The following is a 22,579-nucleotide window of genomic DNA, read 5'->3' on the forward strand; positions in this document are numbered from 1 at the left end:
GGAAATAGGAAGATATGTTTACCAAAAGATGTGCGTAAGACAGTCCAATCAAAATAATGAAGGAGGATTTGATCCCCCACCACCAGCAGAATGGATAAATGAGTTGTGTCTACAGTGCTATGCTAACAGTAATAGGAATGAGTAATCTACAACTATATGCCACACAACATGGATGAAACTCATAAATAACGTTGAGCAAAGACAGCCAGGCACAAAGAGTATATATACTGCAGGATTCCTTTTCCATAATTAAAAGAAAAAGAAAACGAGGCACAAGTAATCTGTGCTTTCGGATGTCCGTGGGGGAGGCAATCACTGGAAGGGGACATAAGGGGGCTCTGAGATGCTCATCCTGTTCTGTTTCTTGATCTGGATGCTGATTATAAAGGTATATCTTTTTTTCAAGATTTTAATTTTAAGCAATCTCTACACCTGAAGTGGGGCTTGAACCTGCAACCCCGAGATGAATAGTCACACGCTCCACTGACTGAGCCAGCCACGTGCCCCTAGGAAGGTGTATTCTGTCTGTGAAAAGGCACCAAGCTGTACGCGTCGGGTATTTTCAGTTTTCTGTATGTTTATCATGCTGCAGTAAAAATTTTGTAAATGAGGTGGTCGGGCTAGGTACAGCGTGCTTACTGTCCTTCCCGGCGTCAAGCTGGGAGTAACAACTACCTTCAGTGTGCCAGGAACTAAGTGTTTTCCATACAAATTGCTCATCTGAGCTAGGCACCACGGTGAGGAAACTGAGGCCCAAGACACAGGGAACTTGCCAAGTTCATATATGGACTCGGGGGTGGAAGTGGCTTCGAACCCAGCCACTCAGAGCTCACGGGCCTCACCTGTGGTCCTTGATAACCACAGCCCCAGAGAACCAGGGAGGGTTAGGTATGGGGAAGCCTGGCTTTCTCCAGCTGGCCTTCCCCTCCCACTTCCTGCAGGGACCGAGTCCTCCTGTCTCCAAGGCTCCCTCTCCCTTTGTCTCCACAACTGGGCTCCCGGGGGATTTTCTTCCAACTAGACGCAAGAAGGGACATTTCCTATTTCTCTTTCCCTGAATCTGGTCTTCCCACTTCATTCACGCTTAAATGCTTCCCTTCAGTTGACCTTAAGGGGGAATTATGTTGTTGTTTTTAAGTTTTTAATGTTTATTTTATTTTTGAGAGACAGAGTAGAGTGCGAGCAGGGGAGGGGCAGAGAGAGGGAGACACAGAATCCGAAGCAGGCTCCAGGCTCTGAGCTGTCAGCATAGAGCCCGACATGGGGCTCAAACCTGAAATCACGACCTGAGCCGAAATCAAGAGTTGGACAGTGTAACCGACTGAGCCACCCAGGCACCCTGAGGGGGAATTATGTTTTTAAGTGTACTTATTAGCATTTATTGAAGAATATCTTGTTGGCCTATTGATAATTTTTAAAACTAGTTCAGGGACACCTGGGTGGCTCAGTCGATTAAGCGTCTGACTTCCACTCAGGTCATGATCCTGCGGTTTGTGAGTTCGAGCCCCGCGTTGGGCTCTGTGCTGACAGCTCGGAGCCTGGAGCCTGCTTTGGATTCTGTGTCTCCTTCTCTCTCTCTGCTCCTCCCCCACTTGTACTCTGTCTCTCTCTGTCTATCAAAAATAAATAAATGTAAAAAAAATTTTTTTAAACTAGTTCAATAGGTGCTTAGCAGTTATTTCTAAAAAGACAAATACACTAAATTGATCCGTGCCCATAAAACAGATGGGGATTTCTCAACATATAAGACGCTCTCCACTCACTCCCCTTCTTCTTGGCTGTGGGGTTTCAAGTGGGGATCTGAAATGGTCATTTTTTAACATCAGAAATCTATGACCAATGGATGGCGCAACTCCAAAAAGTGACCTACCAGGCACTTTATAAGGTACTAAGAACTTGCAAAGTAAGTCTAGGAAGTTAATGTCCTAAAAATCTGGTACACAGGTGTTGATTTAATTTGTAGCCACTAACAAAATTCTGTAAGATGTTTCACTTTTGCTTTGAAAATGGCCCTGTTGGGGCGCCTGGGTGGCTCAGTCGGTTAGGCGGCCGACTTCGGCTCAGGTCATGATCTCGCGGTCTGCGAGTTCGAGCCCCGCGTCGGGCTCTGTGCTGACAGCTCAGAGCCTGGAGCCTGTTTCGGATCCTGTGTCTCCCTCTCTCTCTGCCCCTCCCCTGTTCATGCTCTGTCTCTCTCGTCTCAAAAATGAATAAACGTTAAAAAAAAAATAAAAAATAAAAAAAAAAAAAGAAAATGGCCCTGTGTGTTTGTATATACTGCCTGCCAGCGTAGCCACTCCGCGTATGTTTGGCATGGGTTTGGCAAAGTACCTAACGTGGCATGAAAAAGTAGTGTCAGGGTGGAGACACCCTCAATTTGTGAATACTAGCTGGCGAGGGGAGGGGACACATACATACAAACTCTGATAATTACAAAATTAGTTGAAAACTTTGCTAAGAGAAAACAAGAAACTGTTAAATGAGAAAGCATTACAAAAAGGATTTATTAGACAAACACATCCATGGATTTGGTTGGAAAGCCACGGGGCCTTTCAAAGCAGCACAAATCCAAAGTCACACACTTGGAGCATTACTCTGCTACAAGGTGTCCTAACAGGAAAGGTCAAGAATGACAGCACTTCAAGCTAGTCCGCAGATAAGCTTCCCGCCTCCCTCCTTAGTCCCTCTCTTCCGACTGGAGTCTTCTGGGATTCTGGTACCTGAGAGATGAAATGTTTCCACATCTTACAGAAATTCAGCTTCTCGTTACAAACCTTGCCTCTGTGTACTTGAATTGCCTGTTTGTGACACATGGGTGTTGCTTTTCAGAAACCAAGGAGCAGTTATTGACGGAGTGTTTATCAACGTGTAAAGTGAATAAAATGTTCTCTACCATAGTAACTGCATGTTTAATCTCATCTGGCATCAATTGTCTTTTAGAAACAATGCACTGTTTGGGGACACTCTTCTTTAAAATAGAAGGAACAGAGTAATTAGTAAATAATACGCAATTAAATGATACACATTCTCAAATCTTGTGAGAGTCCTGTGAATACGGAGTCTTCATTGAATTTGGCATAAGGGAGGGGGGATATTTTCTATCATTTCTGATAACCATAGAACTAGATATTTCAAAATTATGATATGTGTTCATGAGACCAAACTGCATGTACTTTAGAAGCAGCCCGTGATCATTAAATTTAATTTTTAATGGCACAGGCTATCAAAAAATGGCAACAGGATGCTATCCACGTAGATATCAGCAGGCCTCAAATAATCAAATCCAGGTAAGGAAGAAATAAACGTGACCTAGTTAGGCAGAGCTGGGTTTCTGAGATATGAGCTTCAAACACATTACATAGAAAACTAAAAGCAGCATTCCAAACAAGTCTGGCATGAGAATTTTACAGAGTAACTAATTTTTTAAGGGAGAAAAAAGTAGCAGTTGGAACTAAGGGCCATACATTAAGCTGTGGCAGTTGAATCCATTATGGGTACGATTTTGCTTCTGCTTTAGCCCAAGAAATACTTCCTTCACACCCTTGACAACCCTTCACATGTTCACCATGCCATCAGAGAGTCTGTTTGGAACAAGAATTGCTCTAGATGAAGCTCTAATAATGTTGAGTTTGTGCTTTTAAAAAATAGCCCAGCAGGCATTCACTTTCGAATGTCCCCTCTCGGTAAGACAGCTTTCATACCATTCTTTTCTGATCTGATACTCTAATATAAACTTTTGCCTGCTGCTCAAAAAAAAAAAAAAAAAAAGTCCAATTCACGACAGTCATGTGTGCTGGAGGAGCTCCGCTCTCCCAGCTTTTGGTTCACTATTTGCGGGCCTAGGAATTGCCCGGACCGACGTAGGAGCCAGGACTGAAGTTTTAAGAATATCAAAGACTGTAAATCAAAACAGGCAGCCTCAGGCATAGGCTTCGAACCACTGGTCCCTTCCTTATCATTTTTACGCGTTTGAGGCCATTGCCTGGTTCGGGAAACTGCTCAGAAAACGTGCAGCGCGGCGGAACTGTGTCTGCGTTAGCAGGTAAGCCCGGCCACAAAGCCGTTACGTTTCCTAGCAGAGACTTCTAGGGCTTCTCAGAAAAGTAAGAGACCTAGTCTCTCAGGAGAGTCCGTTTGGAACAAGAATTGTGCTCAAGTCCCAATCTGAAATGAAAATCTAAAAACGTAGAAATTTGTGCATCTGAAAAATAGTCCATTTCACCACGGCAGTGTGTGCTCGTGGACCCAGCTCGTTCAATATTTGGGAGGAAGCCTTGGTTTGGGGCCAATAATCAAGTACGAAAAGGGAGACCATCCGCTCCGAAAAGGGCAAGCTGCTTACCACGTGTGTGAGCTAAAATGTTCGAAGATTCCATCCTAATTGTGAGCGACCCGTGGGCAGGAAGTCTCGGGTCCCCGGCATCCGCAACCCCGCAGCGCGGCAGTGTTAGCCCTGCTCGGGACACCCAGACCCTCAAAAGGAGCCCTTGAACCGAATGGAGCCTGACCCAAAGCGAAGAGCCAAGTTCAGAAACGCCAAGCTGTGAGGACAGCTTTCATCTCGGGGCACTTTTAAAGACGGCAGATCCTTGATCCCCTTTGCGGATCTCGTGGATTCAGGGGGTCGGCGCGGCGGCAAGGGGCGCTGCGGGAGTCGGCAGGCGGCCTCTCCCTGCCCTCCGGTGGCGCCTCCCCACAGCTGGAAAGGAAGCGGCGCGCAGACACCCGCTCACCACGAGGGGGCGGGCCGTGCATGTCGACGCCCCTCGGTGGAACCGGGACCACACGACGACGCCAGTCATTTGTGAGTCCCGACGAAGAGGACCCCTGAGAAGCTCCAGGTTCATAGGTGCGGGGTGTAGAAAGGGGTCAGGTAGGACGGTCCGAGGAAGGACGCAAAGGGGCCCCCGGCGGCGGCGGCCGTCGGCGGGAAGGAGGTGGCGGCTGGGAAGAGAACGTTGGCCGCCGAGTAGGAGGGGAAAGTCTGGAAGGGCAGCGCGCCCGGCCCGGGGGCGCCGGGGCTGCCTCCCGAGCCGCCGCCGCCCGCCGCGGCTGCCGTTCCGGGCGCCCCGGGCTGGGGCGCGCCGCTCCCCGCCTGCGCCGCACCGTCGGCGCCCGGGTTCTGCTTCTTCCACTTGGTCCTGCGGTTCTGGAACCAGATTTTGACCTGCGTCTCGGTGAGGCTGAGCGACAGCGCGAGGTTCAGGCGCTCGCACACGGACAGGTAGCGCGTGGCCCGGAACTTGTTCTCCAAAGCCACCAGCTGCTCGTAGGTGAAGGCGGTGCGCGCGCGCCTGGGCTTGGCGCAGCGGGGCTCCGTGCGCCGGCGCCGGGGCCGCGGGGAGTCGGGCGAGCCCGGGGAGCCCGCCAGCCCGCCGGGGGCCCGCTCCCCCGCCGCCAAAGCCGCCGCCCGGGACTCGGGGGAACGCGCCGGGTCCGCTTCCAGGCGCGCGGCCCGCTCCCTCCGCCGCCGCCGCCCCGCATCCTCGGCCTCCTCCTCCTCCTCCTCGGCCTCCGAGCCCTCCAAGGGGGACGCCGCGCCCGCGCCGCGGTCCGCAGCATCTAGTGGAAAAGGGGCGGGTGACCAGAAGCCCCGCACGACCCAGCCCCTCCGGGTCCCCAGACCTCCTCCTCCTCCTGTTCTTTTTCAGAGCCCCCCCAGGTCGGCCCCTCTCCGGCATCGCGCTCCCCCCTCCCCCACCCCCGCGACCACACATCCTCGCAAGCCAGGATTTGGGGTTTAGGGGTGCGGTATCCTCTTGCCCTTTACTCAGCTGCCGCCTAGCTGACTTCCAAGAACTGTGTTTTGAATGAATGAGTGACACCTTGCATTAAGAAAAAATAATGACCATACTGGACAATATTGGGAGGGTAGGATCCCTGTACGTTGAGACATCGAAATGTCAAGTGCGTTTAGGGCTGTGTCTCTCTGGTCGCTAGAAGCCTATTTTGGTCTGGAACTCCTAGCAATTAAAAAAGAAGTTATTAAGCCCCCCCCCCGCCCCCCGCCTTAAAGTGAAATTCCCTCTTTCCCATCTTCTCTCTCCTGCCGTGTTAATAGAGTTTCAGATTTGTGCGGGGCCGGATCGATAGATGTCATCTATTAAAGGTAAGTTTTAATCGAACAATATTAGGATCAGACAGGGAAAGAGGGTTTGAAGTCGGTACCTGCAAGCTGCGGGCAGGAGATATGCAGGCGCCAGTAATAGAATATCGATCATGGAGGTGGGGGGAGGGGAGAGCGGCCCCTCCGAGGGGCGATCCGAACAATTACCAGGCAGACTACCCTGGCCCAAGCGCAGCCGCCAGAGGCGCCCGGAGGCCCAGACAATCACTGCCAAACTTGGGGAGGAGAAGCGGGGGGGCTGTGCCACATCCAGCGTCTCTCGGACCTGCGCCCGGACTCAGCGTCTCTCCAGGGAGCCTCGTGCCCACGCTTCACCCAGCACGGATCCTGCTGTCTTTTGTCCTACCTTCCGGGCACAAACTCTCCCAGGCTTCTCATCAAGTGTCCACCAGAGTTAGGTCAAAATGTTTCGAGGAGAGAGGACCACGGCGGCCTCCCCTCGCCCCACTCCATCCCTGCTCCCACCCCAGTCAATGGTTGGGTCTGGGGAGAGAGAGCGCTTGGGGCAGCGGCATCTCTGCAGGTGTCTCTATGGTGGGAAGGGTGGTTGGAAGTGGGCACGCGGTGCTTAAACCTGACCTCGCACTCACGAAGACCCCTCCACACGATTTCACCTCTGTTTCCTCAATCATAAAATGGAGGCAGTATTCATGATGTTCTCTACCTCGTGGGTTCTGAAGTTTTCCATGACTTTTATCCCCGTCTCTAGGCTAGGCCCTGGCACGTAGCGGGCGCATTAAATGCCCGATAAATGAGTGAGCCTGGATAATAAGGTGGACGCCCGCTGTTTAGTTTCCACTGCCGAGCAAAAAAATAGAACTGTGGCGCTTAGTGACTTGGCCGGTGAGTAGGGACCAGCTTTGGTAGGCAAATCCCTGACCCAGGATGTTGGGGGCCTCTTTTCTGCCTCAATTCAGTTCCGACACAGAGGCAAGGCAACACTTTGTACCTCGTCCCGGGTGGCCTTCTCCCTTTGGCGAACGCTCCGCTAAGGGCCGCTCACTCTGTCCCTGGTTGCCCTCCCCCTCTCCCCCCGCGCGCCTCCAACTCCCCCATGGCATCATCTGGGCTGAGGCTTCCCGGAACTGGGGACCGCTTCGCATCCTTACCAGGGGTCTCCCGTTGCCGAGCTGAGTCCCCCGGGCTGGCGTCCTTCCCCGCTTCGGCCTCTGCCAAACTTTTCTTGGCTTCCCGGGGAGCAGGACGCACGGCCGGGAGCGCAGCGCGGGTGAATTTCTGCGGGTCCAGGATGTCCAGGACAGAGAAGGAAATCTTGTGGTGGGCGGGAGCCGCCTTGGCCCCGCCGTCCTGCCATGCCAGCATGCCCGCCGCCCGCGGGACCGAGGCCGGCGGCGCGGGGTCCGGGATGGCCGCGCTTGGGCTTGCCTTCGGCTGTGGCGGGGCCGCCGCTCTCCGGCCAGTAGGAGGGTCGCGGCGGCCAAGTGAAGCCGGGGAGGGGGGCGCGGGGGCGGGGCTGGGCGAGAGCCGCGGGGGCGCAGCGCCGGGATTGGCACTTGCTCGGCCCGGGCCCCCACCACGTGCAGGGCGCGCTCGCCGCAGCCCCACGACTGCCCCGCGCCGCGCGGGGGCCGCTGGCCTCGGCACGGGGGCGCCTGCGTGAGCCCGGCGCGCGCGCCCGCCCCTACACCGCCGCCGGCTCCGCGCGCCTCCGCCCGACCCACGGGGACTGCTGGCGTGCGCGAGCGAGGGATCGCGCGACGATTCCCTCCTGGGGGACACCCCCACCCCTCCCCCCCCCCCCCAACACACACACTGACTTGCGCTTGCGTTTGTGACTTTTCCCCCGTGACTTTGAATTGGGGATGTAATTGAGGCCAGCACTGATTACTCGAAGGCAACACTCAGCACATCTGCCGCGCCTGTGGATCACAGGGGTGACCTCAGACCTGGTCACCTCGGACTGAAAGGCTCTAACGTTCTCACGGTTTACGGTTCACAATGCCCCCGGGCTTGCGCGATCTCGTTTGATTCTCTGAGCATCCCTGTGAGGTGGGAGTGGCCCGGCAAAACTATTATCCCCGTTTAAAGATGAGGACATTGAGGTTCAAAGATGAGGAGTTGCCCAGGGTTACTGTTGACTGGTGACAGCGTCCGGATTCGAACCTAGGTCTTCTTTTCCCGGACCTGTATCCTTTCCAGTATATCCTGCCATCTCAGAAATGGAGGGAGAAAGTTCTTCCCTTCTTCCCCCAGCCGGAGCCTAGCCCAGCAGGGTCAGGAGAGCTGGAGGGGTTTTGGAGAGAGGTCCAACACGCCCCCCCCCGCCCCCCGCCAGGGTGCCCCGCCGCTGTGGAAACCGTGTCAGGTTGCGGGTTCAAAGCCAGGGGAGGGAGATGACCTGGTGAGGCCTGGTGAGCCAGGCGAGGGTGGCTGCCCCCGGCTTGCTGAGACGCCAAGCATAACCCTGATGCCCTTCAGCCCTTCTTCACAGTTACAGATTCAATCATTTGCAACAGAAATTGGGTCTCTGGGACCCAGGTTGCATCTCTGACCCCCATCTCCTTCTAGCCCCAGGAGGAAACAGGTTAAAAGATGCTTGTCTGGTTTGAATTTGAAGTCAGAGAACAGAGATAATTGAAAGGGCTCCCATCTGCCCCACCAGGTCCCATGGAATGATGCACATCAGTCCTTGGGGGAAACTTCCCCCAGCCAGGTCCATCTTAACATTTTTTTTTTTCCTCTCACCGCTTGGGGAGCGGTCTATGAGCAGTAAGTATTTATCCCAGCGGCAAATTCTGAGGTTTCTCCCACCCCTCTTCCCAGAACCACTTCAAACTCTGCTGTTCCTTTCTTCCCTGCCCCATGGGGCTCCCAAACAATGACTTGGCAATTAATATGGTCCGAGAAGGTAGCAGTAGGAAGAGGTGGAGAAACTGGCCCATTAAAGTGCGGGCGTGGGTGGGGCGCTGTTAATCCCATCTGTTGTTGAAGAGAAGACCCTATCTGCCGGTTTCTTGTAGTTTTTCTCATTCAAACCTGTGGCCCCTCCCAGTGGCGGCCCCTGTATTCCCTGCCGACTTTAAAGCCCTGCCGAAATTCAAACCAGCTCTCGTTCTAAAGCCTGATGGATTGTGCTTTTACAGGAAAGCAGGAAAGGAAGTGCCCTGCCCGAGCCCCCTGGCCCACCTCCCACCAGAGGGAATGCACGCCCTGTGAACACCAAAGAGAAGGTGGCCCTGGAACTAAACAGTGGCACCCAGGACCCTGGATTGCACATCACAGAACCTTCCTGAACACATACCCATTAGGGTATTTTGCTTTCTGCTTTGACAGCTCTTTCTCACCCAGATCACACGCTTTTTTCTTTTTTAATTTCCTTTTCTTTCTCCCTCCCTCCCTATATTGATCCCAGCCCCCTTTTACTTTTTCCCACCCACATTCATATTTTTTTCATATCTAGGTTCTTCAGGGTAGAAAAAGATCTGCTTAAGGTAGCTCCAGAATGGGCATCTGTGGCATCCCATAGTCCTTCTTCTGTTCTGTTGGCAACCTTGAGGCCATGTTCATGGGAAGATGGGCTGTCATTCCAGAGGCACCTCATACCCAAACCAGAGGGACAGGGACGGCTGCAGACAGCTAAGAGCCATCTCAGCCTGGGTCATTTCCATTTTCGCTTTATAAATTGCCTCAAAAGAATTTTATTTCAATGATACGAATCCCCTTTCCTTTGAGGTCCGCAGGTGTCACATATAGAAAAGGAGCAAAAAAGGGAGAAGCAACAAATTGGAGACAAAGTCAAGGACGCATAAAGGCCACGTTCTTTAAGACTCAATCTTGGGGCGCCTGGGTGGCGCAGTCGGTTAAGCGTCCGGCTTCAGCCAGGTCACGATCTCGCGGTCCGTGAGTTCGAGCCCCGCGTCAGGCTCTGGGCTGATGGCTCAGAGGCTCTGGGGCGCCTGGGTGGCGCAGTCGGTTAAGCGTCCGGCTTCAGCCAGGTCACGATCTCGCGGTCCGTGAGTTCGAGCCCCGCGTCAGGCTCTGGGCTGATGGCTCAGAGCCTGGAGCCTGTTTCGGATTCTGTGTCTCCCTCTCTCTGCCCCTCCCCCGTTCATGCTCTGTCTCTCTCTGTCCCAAAAATAAAATTAAAAAAAAAAAAAAAAGTTGAAAAAGACTCAATCTTTAATAACTTCTTTTAGTTATTATCAATTTTTCCTGGCCCTTTATTATTATTTTTTTCATCTCTCTTTCTAATACGTGTGTTCAGTGCAGCTCAGGTTATGTGCTTGGCTTCTGGAAATAGATGATGCAAAAGAAACACTGGAGTGTGTACCAGCAGCATTGAAGGAATAGAAAATGCTCCCTTTTACCCGTTTTAGAGAGAACCACCCCACCCAACAGACAGGCAAAATTCTGCAATTTGGTGAGGGGCGGGGGAGGACTTAGGGAATTGTCTTTCTGGCCACCAGCTTTGTGAATGACCAGGAGGCAGTGAGACCTCCGATTGGTACAATTTGGTCTTGTGTTCACTCGCTAATGTCCTCACCCATGTATTTATACCCGAGGTGTTCCTGTATAATAAATATATCCATATCGAGCAAGCCACCTTCCCTTTGTGCATGGAGTTGATTTGTTTTTTCAACGTGGGCATTAAAATTCTGCCTGAGTGCTGTCTTTAAATTGCTTTGATGCTAGGTGGGTTCCCACCCTGACCTGTCCTGATGGCAACTGATGGCTGTAACAAGCTCGGGATCAATATTCATAGCGGGTGTCCTGGGCTGATAACACTGTCCAAGACAATGTTCACTATCAGTGCAGACAGCTGAGATATTGCGCCATTAGGGATGTTGTGTTAAATAACCTGATCCATTTCTGGGGCTATTTAATGAATTTCACAGTTTAGATAGTATCTTTAAGGAGAAGGCAAAGGCTATTCCGGAGGCACTGATGCAAATCAATGGTGCCAAGCTTCCCAAGCTATTCCACAAACAAAGTGGCCTATAATTCCAGCACAGCCTTGAAGAGCTGTTGCCTGAGACATGAACAGTGTTAACACGGAAAGAATTTGCTATTTATGCAGAGGGAGAGCAATATTATGAGCCGTGTCAAAGCACTTTAGATAACATCTTATGTTCCTGCAATAAAATAAACAAATTCTCTAGGTAAAACCCTGCAGTTCTGGGCCAGCACCCTGGGCAGGACATATATGCCAAAGAGACAGCTTCATAAGGCACGGCTTGGTGACAAAGGGAGAGAAGTCAACTGCAGGGATAGCCTTGTGGGCAACCCCATTACTCATGACCTCAGCCAGTTTTCCCCAAAATGTATTTCAATTCAGAAACGGTCTGCAAAATGGGAGGGGGGGGGGATGGAAGGCGCTGGATTTTAAAAGGAAACTACTGATAACAGCAGAATCAGTTGTTAACGTTTACTTGACTCTATACCCCTTGTTGCTGGAGAGTTCATTTACAATTAAAGGCTAGCATTTACAGTTTCCCACCAGGGCTTTGAACTCTGACTGCCAAGCAGAGCAAGTTCTTTTAAAAACCCACCTTGGAGGTTTTCACTTGTGAAAGCTCAAACGGTAGCCTTCCCACCGTCCCCCATCGCAACCAAAACAAAAATGTGTACTTAGCATAGTTTGCTCTAGGAAATCAGTATTTCTTCTTGGAAATCAACAGGTTACAAAAAAAAAAAAAATCAACTTCTTTATCTCAGCAATGTTGAGGAAGCATCAAAGAAGGGGATAAAGCAGGGGTTACATTGATAAGTAGAATCCACGTTAATTTTTTTCCGATATTGCCGATATTAATAATAGCTGCTCTTTTGGGGAACTTGCTCTGAACCAGGCACTCGGCCAAGCTCTTTGCTTATTCGGGGTTTTTTCATTTCATCCTCCCCACAACCCCACGAAGCAGGCACTGTTATTATCCCCGATTTGCCCATGACCCCAGAGCGAGGAAGTGGTGAAGCTAAGATCTGAACCTGGGCGGTGAGATTTCGGAACCTGCTTTGGTAAAATTCTGATTAAGGAAATCACATTGCTGCCCCAGGGTGAAATCTAATCTCAGACATTGCTCAAATGGCTTTCCTTCAAAGTTACACACGGAGCTAGGATATGTGAGAGGCCCTGCCAGGAAATAACTAAGCCCAACACTACCTAGGAGGAGACTGTGGCTCAGGTTTGGGGATCCAGCTTTGGCTCTTACATTCAGTGTTTTTTCCTACTGTTTTACGATATTCCTGGGAGGAGCCCAAGACACGGGGATTGCCAGGCAAACCAAATTGCTCTGGGCATCTGGAAAAATAGAGACATGTAATTGGAAGAAGGAGAATGGGGGAGAAATGCCAAGTGACAAGCTGAGGACATATTGGGTGAGAAGTGATGAGGGAGGGACAGGGCCAGAAGGAAGAGGGACGCGAATGAATGCAGTCTGGGCTGTTGCTCACTGTGAGCATCGAATGCCGTGTTAATGCCCTTCCGAAGGGAGACACCACGTGCAGAATAAAGACAGGAGCCAAGGTGGCACTTTGCAAATATATGAAGCATCTGCTTCCCTGTTGAATGGAGATGAGTATGATCATCATTCGTAGGCAAGTGTCCTTCAAGGTAAGCGTCAAAGCCCTCTGTTCCCCACATCTGTGCCTAAATTTCATGCTTCCTTCTTCTTCTTCTTCTTCTTCTTCTTCTTCTTCTTCTTCTTCTTCTTCTTCTCCTCCTCCCCCCTCCTCCCCCTCCTCCTCCCCCTCCTCCTCCTCCTTCTTCTTCTTCTTCTTCTTCTTCTTCTTCTTCTTCTTCAATGTTTATTTGTTTTTGAGACAGAGAGAGAGAGAGCATGAGCAGGGGAGGGGCAGAGGGAGAGGGAGACACAGAATCTGAAGCAGGCTCTAGGCTCTGAGCTGTCAGCACAGAGCCCGATGCAGGGCTCAAACGTTCCCACGAGCCGTGACATCATGACCTGAGCCAAAGTTGGACACTTAACTGACTGAGCCACCCAGGCACGCCCCTAAATTTCATGCTCTTAACTTCTAGTCCCTGGTCCCCCTGCCCCTAGCTTTGCCTTCTCCCCAAGCTCTTCACCTCACGTGGGTGTGCAGACTGCGGTCCTGAGAGCACATGGCCGTGGCCGTGGCCTAAACCAGTAAACCCAGCTGGAGTGCCAGTGTTCCCCGACTGGTGGCTGCTGTGACTCCACCGAGTGGGTGGCGGCCTTGTAAGAATGCTGATCAGCGCTGCCTGATCTCCATGCTGCCCCCGAGTAGCTGGGAAGCTGGATTCCTATGTGACAAGTCCAAAGTTTCCAATGCTGGCAAGCAATTCAAAATGTTGAAAAACAAACCATCAGAAGCACATCTGTGGGTCGCAAGTCAGCTACCTCAGCTGGGCTCATGCCGAGGGACCTCACCTGATTCACCAGGGCTCGTGGCATTTCCGTGGCTACCGTGGTCCGTGGGGTGAAGACCAAATGCCTTAGCACCGAGCAGGGGGTGGGGGTTCTTCACAATCCAACCCCACTCACTGCCTGGTCCCCGCACGGTGGTGTTCCATGTGAGATGTGTGTGGGTCTCCTGCCCACACGTGCTGCCTTCTCAGAGACTCTGCCCAGCCTCTGGATCCCGGCGACTGGTCAGTGGGCCAGGGGAGCAGAGGGGACACCCAGCCTTTGGGATGGCCCATTCCTGGGCTGCCTAAAGCAGTCAGCTCAACCAGGTGACCTGGCTGAGTCAGACCCCAGGAGTCCAATCCCAGAGTCTGATCAAGACCCAATGGCACATTTCCTGCCAGTGGTGGGAGCTTGAGCTCAGTGGGCAAGAAATATGGAGACAGGGTGGCCATCGTGGGGCCACACGATCACGGACGGTATGAGTCAGTAGACACTCGGCCTGAGCTGCGAGAGCAGAACAGAACACATGTGCGGAGCGAAGCAGGGAATCTGCAAGAGACACTGGCAGATGGGCGAGCACCAGCCCCTGCCTGAGTTCCACGCCTCCAGAGGCCAGCTGTGCAGGGGCTTCTGGGACCCCATGAGCCTCTGTGTATCCTTATAAACCTTCCTCTTCTCTTTGATGGGAGCCACCCTTGTAAGTCAGGTTTCTCTAGGGAACCAGCATCAATAGGCTATATGGATAGAGAGAGAGAGAGACAGAGAGAGAGAGAGGTGGAGATTTTTTAAAGGAATTGGTTCATGCAGTTATGAAGGCTGGCAAGACCCGAGATCTACAGGATGAGCCGGAGGCCCAGGAGAACTGCTGGCATAGTCGTGGGGGGCAGGGGGCTGGTGGTCAGCCTTCTTGCTCTATTTAGGCCTTCAACTTATTGAATGAGGCCCACCCATATCGGGGCAGGCAATCTGCTTCGCTCAGTCTGCCAATGGCGATGTTTATATCATCTAAAAATGGTCTCGCAGACACAGCAAGAGTAACGTTTGACCAAATAGCTGGGCGTCCCAGGGCCCAGTCAAGGTGCTATACAAAATTAACCATCGCACACCCTGAGAGGGCCTCCAGTCCTGGCAACGAGACAAGGCCCCGGGTAGGACTCGCTCTCACACCCGTGTGTGTCGCTCCAGCAATGTTCTCTCCGTCCCACATCTGCCTGCGAACCTGCTTTCAGCTTCAAGTCTCCTCTGTCCAAGTGCTCTTTTCTCTGTGAGTCCTGCCCTGCCCAGCCGGGGTTCCCCGGGGCGCTCCTTCCCACACGGTGCCCAGCCCTCCCTACGGCCTTGGGAGGCATCTTGCTTCTGCCTGATCAGCATCCTCACCCCTTTTCTGGTATCAGTAGTTTGACTTTGCTCAGATCACCCCCGCCTCACCCCCCTTCAGATGTGGGACTGCCAAGCAAGGGCCCCGGCGAGCCAGGGGGTGGGAATGGGCTCCTGCGGGACCCTCCAGGCTCTCTCCCCTGGGAATCTGAAGCAGCACGACACTGAGCGGGGGCTGCATGAGCCCAGCAGTGATGCCTGAACGAAGTCACCTGCTGATTCCCACTCCCAGAGCTGATGGTTCTAGTACTTTCTGAGGGCTGGTTCCCCCGCATTTTCTTTGATCCTGTGAATTGTCTTACAGCCTTCCCAACACTCATTTTGCCTCTCCCCCATTTTGGAAATCAATTAGCCAAGGTCCAGGACTGCTGATGGGCACAGCCCTTATCACACTGTATGGGGTACAGACTGATCCTCGGACTTACCTAAAGTCAAGGCCCATGCATTTGTCTTTGCACCCATTGACATCCCGGCATTCAGCAGACTGAAGATTTCCAAGGAATACACGGTGGCCCCGTAGCATAAACCCAAAGCTCTATAGTCCGATTAAAATGGATTGGAAATGCCACACCTTAAGAGGTGGTACAGGTGAAGATGAAAGTAAAAATAGGATCCAGAGGGGCACCTGGGTGGCTCAGTCCATTAAGCGTCTGACTTTGGCTCAGGTCATGATCTCACGGATCGTGAGTTCGAGCCCCCGCGTCGGGCTCTGTGCTGACAGCTCGGAGCCTGGAGTCTGCTTCGGATCCTGCGTCTCCCTCTCTCTCTGCCCCACCCCTGCTCACTCTCTGTCTCTCCTTCAAAAATAAAAAGCATTTTAAAAAATCAAGGAAAAAAAAAAGGATCCAGAAATGTTTAGATATGGATATGGGTCTATAATGGATCCTACTCCCTTAGGGAAAATCCCTTACCCCTGCCCACAGCTTTGGAAAGAGTCTCTTTGACAAAAAGTACCTCATGTGAGTGTACTGATGGGCTGATACCAATCCTAATAATTCCGCACACTTATTTAAAACTGCCAACTCCCCACTCTTTGCACAAACAGGGAACTGGTGTCTCCATGGCAAGAAGAGGCCAACGAAGGACGGAAGTCCCAGGAAAGTATCACCCACTGTGTCCTCTCCCACACATCCTTGTCCAGGGTTGCTCGAAAGCATTGGAGCTGACAGCCTGAGCCTCACCTCACTGTCTAGGTGACCTGCCAAGCAGCGACAGGAAGGAGGGAAGAAGCAAATGGTGAACGTAATTTACAACCTAGGTCATCAGTACCTCTACTAACAATGTGCACGTAGGTGGGCCACGTCTCGAACATCTTCCTCTACAAAGTGATCTCGTTTTCGGAAAAGAAAACAACAGCAACAAAACACCACCACAGCATCACAGAATTTCAGAGCTGCCATAAGCGTGAGAGGTCATGCTAGAGTCTGGAATCTAGACTCCTGTTACTTGAAGTATGATCCGTGGACAGCATCAGCAGCCTACCTGAGAGCTTGTTAGAAATGCAGAATCCCAGGGCACCTGGCGGGCTCAGTCGGTAGAGCATGCAACTCTTGATCTCAGGGTTGTAAATTCAAGCCCCACATTGGGTGGAGAGATTACTTAAGAATAAAATCTCAATTAAAAAAAAAAAAAAAAAAAGAAATGAAGAATCTCAAGTTTTACCCCAGACCGACTAAATCAGAATATGCATTTTATGGTAAGTTCCCCTAGGAAATTCACATCTACCTTAAAGCTTGAGAAACACTGGGACGCCTGGGTGGCTCCGTCAGTTACGCGTCTGACTCCTGATTTCAGCTCAGGTCACGATCTCACGGTTCATGATATTGAGCTCCATGTCAGGCTCTGCACTGGCAGCGCGGAGCCTGCTTCGGATTCTTGTTTTCCCTTCTCTCCCTGCCCCTCCCCTGGGCTCACCCTCTCTCTCAAAAATATGTAAATAAACATGTGGTTTAAAAAACTGAGAAACATTCATCTAGAGCCGGAGACCAGAAGCATCAGCATTGCTTGGGAGCCTCTAAGTCATGCGAATTCTCAGGCCCATCCCAGATCACCTGGAACCAAACTTATGTTGTTTTTTTTTTTAATTAAAAAAATTTTTTTTAAGTTTATTTACTTATTTTGAGAGAGACAGAAAGAGAGCGCAAGTGGGGGAGAGCAGAGAGAGAGGGGCAGAGGATCCGAAGCAGGCTCTGTGCTGACAGCAGAGAGCCCACGAACCATGAGATAATGACCTGGGCTGAAGTCAGATGCTTAAGCGACTGAATCACCCAGGCGTCCCCAAACTTGTGTTTTTAAATAAGTCCTCCAGGTGATTTTAATGCAACAGGCACCGTGAAAGCATGAGGGTAAAAGCCTCACCTTAAGGTAGCAGAACACGGGACGGATGTAGCCTATTTCCTGATAGTCCTGGAAGCGATTGCACCTGCCCAGGCCCGCCTTCCTCTCGACTTCCTGGTATCCGAGCAATAGTTCCTCTATTTGGTTGAGCAACTGTACTTGCGTTTCTATTACACGCAGCCAACTGCAAGCCTAATTTATATAATGCCCTTCACCCGTTATATTCAGAGAAAGGTCATGAGCTTTTGGACCGGGTCCAAGCCTATCAGTGGCCCACGATACCATGTTGTCACTGTGGGCCAATGTCATTCTTCAGCTGAGGGACTAAGGCCCTGTATTCATTTCCTATTGGTGCCGTAGCCAATTGCTGTAAGGGCAGTGGCTTAGAACACTACAAATTTATTATCTTCTAGCTCTAAAGGCAAGGAGCCCTAAACTCAAGGTGTCAGCAGAGCTGAATTCCTTCTGGAGAATCTAGAGGAGAATCCATTTCTTTCCTTTTTCCAGATTCTAGAAGCTGCCTGAATTTCTTGGCTCATGGCCCCTTCACATTCCAGGCCAGTAATACAGCATTTTCAAATCTCTCTGTCTCTTAGCTCTGCTTCTGTTGTCATGTCTCCCTCTCCACTGTCATGATTCTGACTCTCCTGTCTCCCCCTTTACCTTATAAAGACTCTTGTGATTCACTGAGCCTATTTGGATCATCCAGGATAATCTCCCATTTCAAGATCCTTAGTTTAATTATGTCCGCGAAGTCACTTGTGCCACGTAAGATAATACATTCACAGGTTCTGGAGACTAGGATGTGGACACCTTCAAGGGGGTGTTATTTTGTCTACCATAATTTCAGGGCACCTGGGTGGCTCACTCGGTTGAGCATCCCACTCTTGATTTGGGCTCAGATCACGATCCCAGTGTCGTGGGGTAGATCCTGCGTCAGGGTCCGTGCTGAGTGTGGAGTCTGTTTATGATTCTTTCTCTCGGGGTGCCTGGGTAGCTCAGTCGGTTAAGTGTCTGACTTCGGCTCAGGTTGTGATCACAGTTCATGAGTTCGAGCCCCACAATGGGCTCTGTGCTGACAGCTCGGAGCCTGGAGCCTGCTTCGGATTCTCTGTGTGTGTCTCTCTCTAAAAAAAAAAAAAAAAAAAAAAAAAGATTCTCTCTCTCTCTCTCTCTCTTTTTCTCTCCCTCTGCCCCTCTCCTCTGCTCATACTCTCTCTCTAAAAGAAAAAAAGAAAAAGAAGAAGAAAGGGATTTGACCAAGGTCATATATGGCCAAAAGAAGAGAGAGAACCATGGGCAGGCTCCCCACACTGGCAGAATGCCCTTGTTTCTCCCCCTCCTTGGCTACAGCCCAGCCATTCTTCAAGGTCCATTGTCCCTCTGCGGTAAACAAACCCATCCTCTTACCTGTGTTTACGTCACTCATTGGCACCTGGCACACAATTGGTCAGCAATCTCAAAGGCGTACATCTTGTTCTCTACAGTCTTGACTCAAAGGCAAAGATCATATTTTAGGCCTTTTTGCATCCCTAGAGCCCACTGAGCCCAGAGAGTAGAAGTTCAATACATGTGTATAGAGCATGATGTGATTGGCAGATTACCCAGATCGACTCACTCAGCTCCCATATCACAGAATCTGGAAGGCTAAAAGCTGCACTTCCCAGACTCCCTTGCAGGTCGGACTAGGTGCCACAAAGCTAGACATGGTGGAAACGAGGTAGGTGTTGGCCACAGGTGGAGAGAATCCTTCAAGGGCATGGTGGTGGACAGATTTGGTCCTTTGGGGCCTTTACTGTCAGGTGTCTGGCATCTTAGGAACCAAGTGGCGGGGCAGGAAGACAATGGAACGATGTAATTGGCCATTTCACAGAGCTGCATGGCTCTTGGCTGTAGAGTACTTGAACTTGGTTCTTTAGTTCCCATGGAAATCCGCAAGCTCTTTACTGCCTGATGTGAACATAACCCTTTAGCTGGAGTGGTTTCTATCATCTGCAACTAAGAACCGTAGCTAATATAAGGTCTAATATTCTTTTCTCCCCCAACCAGATTGCAAATTACCAAAGGGCAGGAGCTATATTTATCTCCTGTAAATACAAATTATCTCCTGTAAAATCAACAGAGCACACCATTCCCCAGGAAACTGAGAGATGTTGATATGTACAATTCATTGAACTGGGTGAAAGTTCTTTTTTTTTTTTTTTAAGTTTATTTATTTACTGAGAGAGAGATAGAGAGAGAGAGCATGAGCAGGGGAGGGGCAGAGAGAGAGAGGGAAAGAGAGGGAATTCCAATCCACACTGTCAGTGCAGAGCCTGACGGCAGGCTCCAAATCACGAACTGCGAGATTGTGATCTGAGCCGAAACCAAGAGCCTGACGCTTAACCAACTGAACCACTGAGGTGTCCTGAACTGGGTGCAAGTCCTAAAATTCCGACAATTTCTTCATCCTATCTGTGACTCAACAGGCTGAAATGAAGTGGTCATTCAAATATGGTCTTCTTTTGATACCTCAAAGCTAAGTCGTGCCCAGAGGAGTCTGATTTTTTTCAAATTTCAGTTTAAAACTTGGAAAAGTCAGAGGGACAGTTAAGGGAACCCTCCCTCTTTTCTACCAATTTTTATTTAGTGTAAAAATGGTGTAGCGTTAGGGGCGCCTGGGTGGCTCAGTGGGTTGAGCATCTGACTTTGGCTCAGGTCACGATCTCGTGGTTCGTGAGTTCGAGCCCTGTGTTGGGCTCTGTGCTGACAGCTCGGAGCCTGGAGCCTGCTTCAGATTCTGTTTCTCCTCTCTCTGTCCCTCCCCTCCTCTCACTCTGTCTGTCTCTCTCTCTCTCAAAAATAAACAGTAAAAAATTTTTTTAAATAAAAAATGATGTAATATTAAAGGGACTGTAACAATTCATCCAAAATATGACTGGTCTAACACATTGCAATATTCCCATGTTCCTCCCAGCCCTATTCCTATGCACCCTTAATTTTGCATGGCGGTGGTCTACATTATAGTTTCGTAGTCTGCTTTCTCATATGTTATAACACGAGCACTTTCCGTGTTGCTATCTAGTCTTCATTTTTGATGGCATATTTCTTTCTGTAGCCATGTTATACGTGCTTGCACATTCACTTTTCTTCCAGCTCGTTGTGGCATGATAGCTTCCATTGCACTCATGGTCTTGAGAATCATTTCCGGAGCATCACTTCCCAGGCATAGGATTGTCCGGCCAATGGATCCAACTATCTCCACTGCTGCTTTTTTTTTTTTTTTTTAACATTTATTTATTATTGAGAGACCGAGAGAAACAGAGCGTGAGCAGGGGAGGGGCAGAGAGAGAGGGAGACACCGAATCTGAAGCAGGCTCCAGGCTCTGAGCTGTCAGCAGAGGGCTTGACGCGGGGCTCGAACTCACAAACCCGCGAGATTATGACCTGAGCCACCCAGGCGCCCCCAACTATCTCCGCTGCTTTTAAGGCTGGTTATACTCTTCAGCCAGAGGATGAGGACACCAGCGATCTCTCTAACTTTTGCTACAGGTGTCTCCGTGTGGTCTACAAGTGCCTCGTTCTGGTTTTTAGGGAGGGGCTTGTTTTTTGCTTTTCCTGCCTTTGGTCCACTGATCTGGGAAGACGGCTCCCATTTCGCGCGCGTGCGGCCGGGAGTTGGGAGGCGGCGACCGGCGGCCCCGGCTTTGCGCCCCGCGGTTCCGGGTTTGCGCCCGGCGGAACGGCCCCGCTGGCCCCGCCCCGTCGGACTACCCGGCCCAGGACTACACTTCCCAGGCGCCCCTGCGCCGTAAGCCCGGCCGCAGTTCCCAGCCGCGAGTTGGGACGCGGAGTCTGAGGAGTCAGAGGTGCACAGCGGCGCGCGATGGCTGCGTGGAGCGAGCGGCTGGCAGGCGTGCGCGGGGTGCTGCTCGACATCTCGGGTGTCCTGCACGATAGCGGCGAGGGCGGCGGCGTGCCCATCCCTGGCTCCGTGGAGGCGCTGGCGAGGTGAGTGGGCCGCGCCGGCCGCGGTGGGCGCGAGGCTCCGCGTTGCCGAATCCCACCGGCAGCTTCTGGCTCCCGCCGGGGACTGGGCGGGGCTGTTGCACTGGCCCCGCCCCGGTCCCTGAGAGCCCACCCGGGCGGGACCCCGTCACAGCCCCCCGCCGCCCCTCCACCCCCGCGAGCATAGGGCCTGTGCTGGTCAGAGCTGCCCGGTCCTCTGGGGCTGCCTTTTGCTTCCTGCCGCTGCTGAGCGTTAGGTAAAATAACATACATTACATTCCTTTTTTTTTTTACATTTTTGTTAATGTGGTTACAGGAAAACTTTAAATGGCGTATGCGCTGGCATCGTTTGTTTAGAGGGGAGGAGGAGGAGGAGGGCATCTTGCCCACCAAATCTTGTGCACAGAGGACCACACAGGGACCACAGTTGGTACTACTGGACCCTCCGCTTTGTAGCTGCCATTGATTGGCACGACAGGCCAGTGCTGCCATGATGTTGATGGACAGCCAGGAAGGGCCAATGGCCCAGGACTTGACTTCCCAGAGGCACTAGCTGGGAAACCCTGGGTTAGTGGCCTGACCTCACTAGGACTCAGTTTACCTGCCTATGGATGGCAGTTAAGTGAGCCTCTTTGTCGTTCTCAGGGAGCCCACCCCACCTGTCTGGACAGGAGCCAAAGTGTCTTGTGTAGCAAAGCAGGAGAGGCCAGGAACTCAGAAAAGGGAGATGTGGCCTCCAAGAGAGCATGTGAAGGGCAGCCAGACCTGGGAGACTCTTGACACGCCCCCCCCCCCCCCCCCCCCCCCCCCCCCGGGAGCTTCATTTCCTAAAGTCAGGTTTAAGTCCTGGCCTTTGCCAAGTCTTCATGGGGCTCGTGTCTGCAGGGGAAGTGAACAGTAAACTTAGACGCAGATGAGTAAACATAAGATTTGCTGAGAAACGGACAGAGGTGAGGCTGGACTTCTCTGAAGAGAAGGCATTGGATGCAACTGAAGGGTAAGAAGGGCTATCTGGGTGAAGGGGCGGAGGAAGTGCATTCCCACTAGAGGGAACAGCAGTTGCTAAGGCGTGCGGCAGAAGAGAACTCAGCACATTCATGTTCATGGAACTGAAGAGGGGGAGCTTGGCTATCGCAGGGACTTGTCACAGAGCGGTACCTGGATTTTAACCTGAGTGTGGGGGAAGGCTTTGAAGATTTAGGCAGAAGGGTCATGGGATCTGATTTATGTTTTTAAAACATAATTGAAACATAATTGAAATTGAAACGTTAAAAGTGCAACCGTGTAAGTACTAGATGGAAACAGGAGAGACTTCCTTTGAAATCTTAGAGTAGAGGACCTTTATAATTATGCCCCCAGATCTAGATATCAACGACAACAAATCAACAGCCTAGTAGAAAAATGCACA

The 22,579-nt window shown here is 51.4% G+C and overlaps 2 protein-coding genes across 4 annotated transcripts in view; one reads left to right on the forward strand and one right to left on the reverse strand.

Moving 5' to 3' along the window:
- Positions 1-2,480: 2,480 nt before the first annotated feature.
- Positions 2,481-7,552, reverse strand: NKX1-2 (NK1 homeobox 2). Its single transcript, XM_086681318.1, has 2 exons — positions 7,237-7,552; positions 2,481-5,562 (listed from the first exon to the last, which is right to left on the reverse strand). Exons 1-2 carry the CDS (start codon positions 7,448-7,450, stop codon positions 4,844-4,846), a joined length of 933 nt encoding a protein of 310 aa, XP_086537444.1. The 5' UTR covers positions 7,451-7,552; the 3' UTR covers positions 2,481-4,843.
- A 13,410-nt stretch (positions 7,553-20,962) lies between these two features.
- The window catches only part of LHPP (phospholysine phosphohistidine inorganic pyrophosphate phosphatase), a 120,074-nt gene continuing 118,457 nt past the window's right edge, over positions 20,963-22,579 (forward strand). For 2 of the 3 annotated variants that reach the window (XM_025918355.2, XM_086681117.1), the window contains exon 1: positions 20,963-21,174. In XM_025918355.2, the coding sequence (XP_025774140.1) occupies positions 21,050-21,174 (125 nt within the window). In that variant the 5' untranslated portion in view covers positions 20,963-21,049. The remainder of the gene's footprint in view (positions 21,175-22,579) is intronic. The other variant, XM_086681116.1, reaches the window with a different exon arrangement.

This window comes from Puma concolor, chromosome D2, assembly GCF_028749965.1.
Source record: "Puma concolor isolate L17-30 chromosome D2, mPumCon1.1.hap2, whole genome shotgun sequence".
Taxonomy (NCBI): Eukaryota; Metazoa; Chordata; class Mammalia; order Carnivora; family Felidae; genus Puma; species Puma concolor.